Raw genomic sequence first — 11,110 nt, forward strand, 5'->3', positions numbered from 1 at the left:
GCCGAAAAATCCACATCAGTGGTTTTGATGCCACAACAAGGAATTACGGTAGCTGCTACACAAGCAGCAGCAGCAGCAGCCGCTGCAGCAACTTTAGGCACAACAACAACTACACCGCAACAAACACGTTGCTTTACAGCACAAAAACATCAACAGCAGCCGGAGTTAAGTGTGGAGCAGCAATATGAGGTAAGCAAGTGACGAGTGACAAAGAGTCAGGGGGAGTGGATAGAAGAATACGCATGCGTTGCTGTAGTGCGTAATAATGCAATACGCATGGCGCATATTTATGTAGGTATGTGTATACCTGGCCAGCTGACGTCACGTCACTGCAAGCGCAAAACCAGCGTGCGAATGTTTACATATGCGAAATTTTGTGTGCCAGCCAAAACTAGTTTTTTTTTCAGTGTTTTGTTTACGCACGCGAATGTTGTTTAATATATGTATTTTAATTTCGTTTATCAGGAATGTATTAGTGATCTGAATACGCTGCAATCGAACGCGATAACGATACGCCGCTCAATTCTGCTGAATAATAAACAGTTGCCATTAACTGATACGTACAAATATATGGAGCGAAGTGGGCTTAGTTTGGATGAATTGGAGCATATACCTTTCATACACGTGTCTGGCACTAAGGGAAAGGTGAGTAGAGAGTATAGAGAAGGAATGTTAATTTTTTCGCTTTTTACGATTCCGGGATTTTCGGGATGTCGTTACCACGATCCCGGGATAAGTCCCGAGATTTAGATATGCATTACTTTTAATCAACTTAAATCGAAAAAATTGCTTCTATCTCTCCTACCATAAAATAAATACTAAATAAATGAAATCTAGTTTTTTATTTAAAGTGACGTTTTTATTTTTTCTCTGACGTCAGGATTTATTTTAAAGGACTTTGTTATTTCAAAGATATGATTAATTCCAACAATTATTTCAAAAAATTCAATACAATGTAGAATAAAAATATGGGTACCAAATGAAAGAGGAAATTTCTTTAGAAATAAAAAAAAATTAAATTTTTTGGATTCACAAGGACGAATAGGTACTTTTTTAAGCTGATAAAGTTAGGAGGACAAATTTCGAGGATTTATATAAGTCCTTAACATATAATTTTTTCATAAAAAAATATTGCGAAATTTCAAGGATAAAATTTTAAAAGGACATTTTCAAAACTGCACCAAAAAATTTAATCTGATTAAATTCGACAGAAATTTCTCTTTAATTTGATACCCATACTTTTTCTATAAGCACATTTCACTTTTGAATTTCTGACGTCAGAGTGAAATACTAAAAACGGAAGTTTACTATATTTGGCCCATGATTTCGCGAATATAATGATTTTTGTGTGTAATATTTACTATCGCACGTTGTTCTATGTATGCATAATGAGCTAAACATTTATAAAACAAATATTAATTATAAAATAAAAATAAATAAATATAGTCAACACTGGTCAAGAAAAGGAGTTTCTATTATTGCCATCAGTGCAAATTACAAATCCCGAAAATCCCGGGATTATTTGCCGGGACCTAAAAAAGGCCGGGATCCCGGGATTAACATTCCTAGTACGGAGTGACTAACCACATACATACATACAAAATAACTATTCAGTGTTTTTAAATAGAAATTTCTTTTATTTTTTTTAATAAAAATATTGCTTATGCTTTAACCAAAACCATATGATTCGAAATTTCAAACAAAAAAAATTTAGAAAAATTTAACAAATTCTCATCAAAATTTTGAACTTTTAATCTCAATCTTTAGAACAATTTTCGGTATGCAGTTTTATAGCGAATAAAATTTTAATGTGAACACTTGTTTGAGTCAATGTAAGTGTGCATCAACGTAGTATGTAATGAACCACAAAAATAGTGTAGAAAATTGTAGGCGGCAATGATCCGTCACTCTTGAAGAATGTACTTTGAGTCGTACCGGACATTAAAATAATTAAGAATAGTGAGAGGCGCGGAGACAACACTAATCAAGCACCCCAAAAGCAGCCTGCCGAAAGCCGCTCATTCTGCTGTTCTTGGATATGGTTGAATGCATGTACATACACTTGTGATCAGCTGATTAAGTCATCAACATTTTGATCAATTTTGGCTATTTTTCTTTTGCTTATTTAATTCTTGTTATTTTTCCATAAAAGTCTAGCTTATTATATAACAAACACTTTGTGCAAAAATTATAAAAAATCTGCAAAGTTTCAACTAAATTTTCAGCTTTTTATTCCGATTTTTTTTTTTTGAGTATGCAGTTTATTATCCCATTAAATTCTAGGTCAATAATGTGCAATTTTCAAGTTGCTAAAGAATGCCGTTGATTTTTAATAATTTTTTTTTCTGACTGAATGACGCATTTTTTCCATACATAACAAAATGTCGAATATATTTTGTATGGAAAAAAAATTGTAAAGCAGTCAGAAAAAAAATTATTAATAACCTTCTCCTTTTTGTGAAGTCGGTAAAAACGCGATTCTTTTTAGCAAAAAGTCCCGACATGAGGGAGCAAAACGGACTTCAAATTCGCTTTAAACGACCGTAAAAACATAAAACACCCAGTCTGTCAAAACCTTTCATCGATTTTTCTTTTTGTGGTACTGTGTAATCAGCGGTCTGATCACTAAGAACCTTTTAAACCTTTTTATCGAGTCTTAAAAAAATCTCAGGGTTTCAAGCTTTTTTGTTAGACTCACAAAGCCGGAATTAAGCATTCACAGTTGTAAGTTATACGAATTAGGGAGTAGAGTTAAAACATAAGGATGATGAGAATTGCAGAGGGACATCACTCAATCAAAGGTTATTTGCCAAGCATAGACATTAGACCGTATCAAAAAAAAGTCCGCCGTACACCCCCTCATGTGAACTATTTTTGAAAAGCGTTAAAAAAAATTTTTTTCTGGACAACCCTGGTAATCGCCCAATTACATTTTTCTTCATATCTTCGGCATTTATAGTTGGATTTTAAAGTGTGATACACAAATGTTTTTTGTCTCGAGGTGGGGGTTCTACTGAACTAATCGAAATACTTCTCTCGCAAAAGATTAAGGATTTTTGACGGTCTTTAATTTACTGTCATTAGGGCGGTACGTTAGGGTGGTAGCAACTGAGATCTGGTGGGTAAGTACCACAATGGAGCACATGAAGTCAATGAGGTCCGTAGGAAAAACCCACTCCTCGAGACAAAAATATTGGTTTATCACACTTTACAATCCGACTATTAATGCCAAAGATATGAAGAACTAGGGTAGTCCAAACTTTTTTTTTAAATGCTTTTCAAAAACACTTCATATGAGGGGGTATACGGCGAACTTTTTTTTTGCCTGTAAGGCGAGACGCTCTAATAGACATGTAAGACTATGCCCTTTCGGCGGTAAATGTTTATTTTAAATAAAGATTTTTTTGTTCAAAAACGTCTTGATAGGTATAAGTAATAATCGTCTCAGAGCCTCGGAAAACTGTTTAGTTTTTTCATGACGATTGAAGCCAATTTTAATGGGCGTGATGGTTCGAGCATATTCAATTAAAATACTATGGTTCGCCTTTAACTCGAACGTGTATGAAAAGTATTTACTGACGCTAATTGGAAATGTCAAGAGAGGCCACCTGGTCTTTCCAATGCAAAGCAGAACTTTGTGTTTCTCTGCTAGCCGCAGTACGTGCAGCGTTGAGAGGTTGTGTGTTCATTCGTAGAATTCTCCGCTGGATTTCAAGCATAACATTATTTAGTATCGGTGCTTATGCTGAGTTCTAATAAATATACGAAATCCTTTACTTTTTGAAACTGCTCTCCACTGGTCTCTTACGCGATTAGTCAGACGAATTTTTTCAGTGTACTGTACGCACATACATATGTTTACATATTTCACGACTTCTCTAAAAAAGCTTGCTAACCCAAGATTAAGTGGTAAATATTGATGAAATTTTATTCCAGAAATTTCAGCAAAAAAGAGAAGTACTGTTATTGTCATTGAATAAATGATGCAATACGTGAAATCAGATTTTATATAAAAAGATACACTAGAAAAACATTTTATCGGTGTATTGAAAATAATAATAATAATTAGTCTAAGTGCATCAATCAAGTTGGGAAAATGCCACTTTAGATAGCCGACACTTTGATGACTATGAACTTATCATTTTTATCAGTAAAGTATTAACATTTTTTATTGGCAACTTTTATCAAAAAACTAGTGCCTTATCTACGCGATTCACATCAAATATGATGACTGTCCAAATACTTTAAACACGAGTGTATGCACCTCTCAAAATATCACGCGTTAAAAGTCACTAGGATTAGGTTATATAATCTGTGTGCAATGACTGGGTTTTATTATTATAACATATTTCATTAGTTTTGTAAATATTATGTAAGTTAAGTTTAAGTTATTTTGTGGATACAAAACCCTGTAGGGAACAGAACTCTGCCTGATTTTAATTTACCAGATCTGCAGGCATTAGACATGAGCTATAGTATGCCCTCCCACAGTTGCTTTTCCGCCAGGTGGATACTATCCCAGAAACAGGGAAGATACATCTGTACACCTTCCGGCGAATGACTTAGCACTACAAGCGCTCTACTCTGTATTGCGATTCGAAACTTAATGCGATTCGAAATTCGGCACGGACTAATACAAATTAAAAGTGCCGAGTATTCGAATCCAAATTATCTGCTTTTCTAATCGCAATACAGACTAGACCCCCAAGTCTAAGAAAATCAGCCTTCAAGATGTGATAATGAGTAGTTGAATTTCTAGCTCTGAAATATATAACCGGAATGCATACATGCCTGAGCCTTAAATTATTCTGGCTGGTTGATTCACTTCTGAAGTGGAAGTGGATAGAGAAAAAAAGAGCTCAATGATGCCAAAGCAAAAAAAAAACTTTATAATTAACTTTTAGGGGTCCCATCTTATTCCCGGAGAGTTATATTCTTCCCGCCCAAATGCCATCTGCCCGTCTAGCTATAGCTTTATGCCAGCAACTCCGACCGTGGAGAATGCAGTCGCACTTTCGGAAATATTAGCAAGCAGAAATTAGTCCAGAATCAGGAAAGATCGTCTCTAAGCCGCACCCTTCACGATTACATATTTTCTTTGAAGAAAATATATGATAGGGGGTCACCGTACCAATTAAAAGGAAGAGAAGAAGCAGTGCGCTGTCAATCCAAACCGAGATTCTCGGATGGAAGCCATGGCTAAGCTGATATCAACATCTCAAGGGGGATTCGTTCTACTGGAACAGAAGATCAAGTCTGTGCATACACACCTATGTTTATATATATTTCAGAAAAAGAAAAGAACTTAATATTTACATTTAAGTCTGTTAATCGTTTTCAAATATATTATAGACGCATCGTCATGCGCATTTTGCTGATAATTCTCCACATTACTTGCGTTTGATAACCTCCCGGATGTTTTCGGTGCAAACACATCCACAATTAGTATTTGATTATACCTAATTGGATGCGAGGTGTATGAGCTCTCTTTGGGCGGTGACGTCATTGACTTTAACTGAGTTTTGTATCTGTACAGAGGCACTGAGTGCTTATCAGCCCGCAATACATGTTTTTTTTACATCCAGCATAATTATTTTTTTGTATTCGTTTAAGTTGAACTTAGCAAGCAATATAAAATTCTATAGTACCCGTAGAAAGCTTCGACCTCATCTAGCATAATATCTAACTGCAGTTTTTCTTTTTATTTCATTTATTTTTCAGGGTTCCACATGCGCCTTAACCGAATCTATTCTTCGTGCGCATGGCGTTCGCACGGGTTTCTTCAGTTCACCACACCTACTCTCAGTAACTGAGCGACTACGCCTTAACGGGCAACCTATATCGAAACAGAAGTTTGTACGTACCTTTCGGAAAGTCTATAATCGCCTGCGTAGCCAACAACAATATGAGGGTGATATGCCGGCTTATTTCAAGTTCCTGACCATACTTAGTTTTCATCTTTTCCTCGAGGAGAAAGTCCAAGTTATCATTATGGAGGTGGGCATTGGCGGCGAGTTGGATTGCACGAATGTAATAAGGTATGTAACTGGAAAGAAAACAGATACGTCGAAGCCTCATATTAATAAGGGAGTTTGAAAAGGAAACGTAAGTACTCATAAAAGTATACAGCCTTAAGAGTACGTTAAAGGTCTGGTGCGTTAGGATGTTATTTAACTTACAGCCTTACCCTGACCCGACTAAGTTTTTAAGCATTCCTCTGCAGACGAATCGTTCGTGTTGCCTATCGTTCGTGATACAGCATAAGGCTGTCAATCCACGGGTGCTTAAATCTTCTCGGAGCTGGTCTATACTTGCTCTACTTATTTCAGTAGCATTCTACGTCAACACTTTTAAAGGGCGAGTGGCAGCTGCAAATGTTTTTTTCTGAGATCTCTCCACCAAATAAAGATGTATATTTATACTCTATAAAAGTGCCGGTAATAAGCGAATCTGTAGCGAAATTTTTACTTTTCTCATAAAGGGCTTCAGGTTTATACCGGGACCTTTGCAATAGCTGACTTCATTTTCGATAACTTCAGAATACTTTCTTATGACCGGCGAACGGGCGGTGTATCTAAGCACCGGGTACCAAAGCAGTTCCTCCATTTGTTTAACGAAAGACTAGGGTCGTTATTAAAAAAAAAACTAATCAACGTTCTAATCAAGGCAGATCTATGTTTTAGCGGCTCTTTACGCGCTGGCAATATTATTATGTTCAACTCATGAAGATTTGTGTTTTTTAGCAAAGTTTAGTGTAGCAAACAACTCCAAGAAACCTCGTTTACTTTCAAACACATGTGCGTTCCTATTCTAACGTGTATTTTACGCATTTATTTTCAAGAAATACCCAAACGGTCGGCATTACCTCACTTGGCCTCGAGCATACGCACCTGCTGGGCGATACACTGAGCGAAATTGCTTGGCAAAAGGCTGGTATTATCAAGGAAAACGCTGATGTCTACACATCTGTAACGCAAGAGGAGTGCCTCGATGTGATCAAAGCGCGTGCGAAGGAGCGTAATGTAAGCGAGAATAGTATTTTAATTCTCGCGATCATTTTTTTAAGCGGATACTTTTCTATATTCTTTCCCTAGGCCAACTTACACATAGTGCCCGAGTATGAGGAGTATTTCCGTAAACCAGAAATTGAAGCACTACTATCCAACCTCAATGAGGTAATACGACTGAATGGCTCGCTGGCCATACAACTCGCCTACGATTGGCTACGCAAGAATGGGTATTCACGCTACAAACAAGTCGAGTCCACAGAGCTAACCAGCGAAGTTGAACGTGGCTTGCAGCAGTGCAATTGGCCAGGTCGTTGTGAGATTTTGAACATTGAGAATTTAAAGTAGGTTGAAAAATTCCGATTCGGCAATAACGTCATACTTAGTACTATTTTTTCTCAACCCCAAAGGTTTCACATCGATGGGGCGCACACTGTGGAGAGTATACGCGTCTGTTGCGATTGGTACAAGCGTGTAACTGAGAAGAGGTAAGCTATGATGAAATTACTTGATCCACCCAAATACTTACTAACTCTCTAATTTTTCTGTTTTCTATACATCCTGCAGTACCAACCCACGCGTGCTCATTTTCAATACCACCGGCGAACGTGATTCGAGACGTCTGCTCGAGGTTCTTCACGCCAGTAATGAATTCGCGATCGTTTGTTTTGTGCCGAATATTTCTTCGGGCGCCTCTAATCACAATGACAATACTTCCGTTTACGGAATCACTGAACAGCTAAAGCGCGCACGTCTTCACTCGAGTATTTGGTATCAATTGTGCATGGAATCGGAGGAAACGGATACGTCCAAGACTTTTGGTTCGATTGTAGATTGTTTGCTGCATTTGCGTCAAGTTTATTGCGCTAAACAAGAGGTGGATGTGCTGGTTACCGGCTCATTGCATCTGATTGGCGCTACAATGGCGGCATTTAAAGATTTTCAGCAAAAATTGGAGGAACATGGGAATGGGATCTGAATAAGTAGTGTGTATGTATGTAAAGTATTTAGGGGCTATGTAGTTCTTTTAGATATAGAAACTTATTTAACTGTTTGCAAAATATAATCGCAATCCCGCTAAATAATAAAGAATATAACCATAGACAATTAAAGGAACCAATTTCATTAACTTAAGTTTACAGCTGGAAGGGCTTCATGGAAAGTTCTTTACGACCATTTGATGACTGAAACTTTGACAAAGTGTATGTCTTTCAGCTCAACGTAATATTACCGGCGAGAGTTTTTCTACGCACTAACGTAAGGTTTTCACATTTGATTAACCGAAATCAATTTGCGTGCGTTATTTCTCAGAGTTGCATTTCTGTCAGTTGTTGAGGAAAATTTGAATTCCTTGTCGCGCCAAAATGTCAAATGTGCACAAACGTCAGATCGAAATGTCACGCAACACAAATCTTGGAATTTGAGTTAGCTTTTAACGCACGCCGTTCAATTTCGGTTGGTCCCATACAAGTTGTATGTGCATGAGAAATTTTTTACAGTAAACTGCCGGCGTGCGTGAATATTATGCTGGCTTGCTTCCCGTTTTGCTGATGCAATTAACAGACTTGACTTTTTTTCATGCACAAGGTCTATCTAGCCGGCAAACTGACTGAGTGATATGTAAAATGGACTTCGAGGGTAGCCTGAAACCAGTCACAGTAGGGCTGGTAAACTATCGATAGTTTACGATACTATTGCCTAAAACCATCGATAGTTTTTCGATAGTATCGGTTTAATACAACAGAGAAGCCCCACATCAAACGTTTGGGGTTTTTCAGACCTTCAGCACTTTATTGAGCTTATGAGGCCTGGAGATCTGCTCTAATAACTACTTGAAATAGGCTCGGAAATTAATTGATCAATGGACTTAAATTAAATTACCAAAAATACATAAAAAAAAATTTTTTGACGACACATTCTCGAACATGCTTTTTTCATTTCCCCATACACCATACAAGCATGACTTGTTTAAGCAGAGAATTCTACTTTTTTCCGCTCCATAATTTTTATCTGTTATGTCCTCACTCGGAAAAAATTAGGCGATTTTGCTATACAACACAAGCGGCTTGATCAAACTTCAACATATGGGTCAGATAATCAAAAATTTGATTTACCGCACAACAGGTTTGAGCTGAATTTCGATGTCTTTCACTCTTAAGAAGCCAAACAGTTGATTTGATACATCGTTGCTTTATTCGATATCTGCCAAACAAACCGTGTTTGAATCTTCAAAAGAACCGAAAGTGCTATTTTTGTTGCGAAATGCCGAGTAATTGATTTCATTTTCAAGAAGAGTAACTGTTCTGGATTCGTAGGAAAACCACTTTCATATGCATAAAATCAATTAATTGCTAGACAAGGTAGAAAAAAGTTGAAATGGTGGTTTCTGTCGATAGTTGGCGACCATCGATAGGACTATCGTCAGACGGAAACCAACGATAGTCGTGTCGATATTATCGATAGTTTGCCAGTCCTAAGTCACAGGCTGAGCTAATCTTCCCAAAGGAACGTCTATGACGCTTCAGAATAGGTCCTTCAGTTACATTGATGCTTAAAGTCTCGAAGTGGTTTCAGTACTGGAACACCCCTTTCGCTTTCCGCAGCAATTTTCGACAGCTATGTATCTATGTATGTCAAATAAACTTTCAATATTTGAGATCCTCGGGAGCTCTTAAAAGCCATAGAAATCTGTACAACGCTGCTCATTGTTACTGCTTTTTGCTATGCACGCGAAGAAGAGTGATTACGAAATTTGTAGAGACTCGTTCGATCGGGTACGAGTTAGTCTTACTGCACTAACCGGATCTGAGTTCAGCCAGATCGCTTACATCGATGGGTGGCCTACAAGGGCAATGTTTTCGCGACGAGCGCTGCTGGCGGATATAGCTGAATCTTTGACTCCGTCAACTTCCACGTCCAGTTCGAGCCCCACTTTCTTAGTCCACGACGTGAAGATTGTGGGCATCTTAATAAGTCTCCGTCTTCTTCTGTAACTAAGTCTGTGGAGAGGGTAGGTCTCTTCCATCGGGGGATTCTCTACCGAGACAGAAACATGGCTTTAAGTAGCTTTAATAAGAAAGGTTGTGGTGTCTGGTATAGTCAAAAATAGAAACTTACACAGACGATTTTTTGGATCGTGATATCATCTATCTAAGCGCCACCTTCCTTTTTCCCTTTCTGTAAGGAGCTAGTGTGACCTGCCATAGCCATAAAGTCTTTCAATACGAATATTAGCTTTACTTCAAGTAGAATCTTTCTTAACTGAAAACACACAAAATGAACAACGAAAACCTTTCAAGTATTGCACTCAACACAAAACTGCTGCCTAATTAGGCAACAGCATGCATTAGCCTTTCGAAGCCTGTAACTTCAGCAACCAAACCCAACCAAAGCCATACCGGAAACGCATGATGGCAAAGCAAATCTTGATGCGATTTACCTAAAATGCCAACAAATTATGCTAAACGCACCCACACCACAACAGCGTAGCAAAGTGAACCGAATAGCGTGGGTTAAAGCAAAAATTTAAAGCATTTACAAAAGCCACAGGGGGTTGCTAAACGTGCAACCAATCAGTGAAAAGCTTCTGTAATGTCGTCCAAAGGACTAACGCAGACGATGGGTGTGTGGGTGGTTGGACGATGGCTCGTGAATAAAAAAAAAAATCTAAAGCAGCTAGCGTTAGAAGGAGAAAGCAATCAAGTAGCTCAGCGTATAAGCAAGCGCTGAAACCGCGCGAGTGTGAACAGATAAACAAGTGCTGTGCGAGAACGGTATTTTTTCAAAAACAAAATGGCCAACATCCTTATATGCCTTGCGTTTAGTAGGTGGGTGGAGAAGAGCGTGCTCAGCTGTCTATGATGAAAGTGTGGGTGAGAGAAGTGGGTGGTTGTCAAGTTGCGCGTGTGGCAGGATGGCATCGAATACTGAGTGCAGCAAAGAGAGAAAGAGTATGAGAGCGCGCATTTGTTTCGGTGTTTATGTGCGCGCGTGACATGTGCATTGATTAAATAACGGTTAAATGTGATGCTGCAGCATGGCAGGCAGGAGAGTAGCTTTACAGAACATGCGAAGGCTTTTTACTCATTTTTTGCAAATTCTTT

The 11,110-nt window shown here is 38.1% G+C and overlaps 1 protein-coding gene across 1 annotated transcript; it reads left to right on the forward strand.

Annotated features, from left to right (window-relative positions):
* The first annotated feature begins 16 nt into the window (after nt 1–16).
* On the forward strand, nt 17–8,119 carry LOC118753313 (folylpolyglutamate synthase, mitochondrial-like). Its single transcript, XM_036488186.1, has 7 exons — nt 17–189; nt 466–645; nt 5,722–6,038; nt 6,842–7,022; nt 7,095–7,351; nt 7,418–7,495; nt 7,575–8,119. The coding sequence occupies exons 1-7, from the start codon at nt 28–30 to the stop codon at nt 7,984–7,986; spliced, it is 1,587 nt and encodes a 528-aa protein (XP_036344079.1). The 5' UTR covers nt 17–27; the 3' UTR covers nt 7,987–8,119.
* The last annotated feature ends 2,991 nt before the right edge of the window (nt 8,120–11,110 follow it).

The sequence above is a fragment of the Rhagoletis pomonella genome, unplaced genomic scaffold, assembly GCF_013731165.1.
Source record: "Rhagoletis pomonella isolate Grant_MI unplaced genomic scaffold, Rhpom_1.0 Rhpom_scaffold_02344, whole genome shotgun sequence".
Lineage (NCBI taxonomy): Eukaryota > Metazoa > Arthropoda > Insecta > Diptera > Tephritidae > Rhagoletis > Rhagoletis pomonella.

Bases quoted from the DNA above. Each gene is read 5' to 3' on its own strand.
- LOC118753313 (XM_036488186.1), top strand. From the start codon at position 28: ATGCCACAACAAGGAATTACGGTAGCTGCTACACAAGCAGCAGCAGCA. The intron at 7,023-7,094 runs GTAAGCGAGAAT...TTCTTTCCCTAG, and splicing joins CGCGTGCGAAGGAGCGTAAT to GCCAACTTACACATAGTGCC. The intron at 7,352-7,417 runs GTAGGTTGAAAA...TCAACCCCAAAG, and splicing joins TTGAACATTGAGAATTTAAA to GTTTCACATCGATGGGGCGC.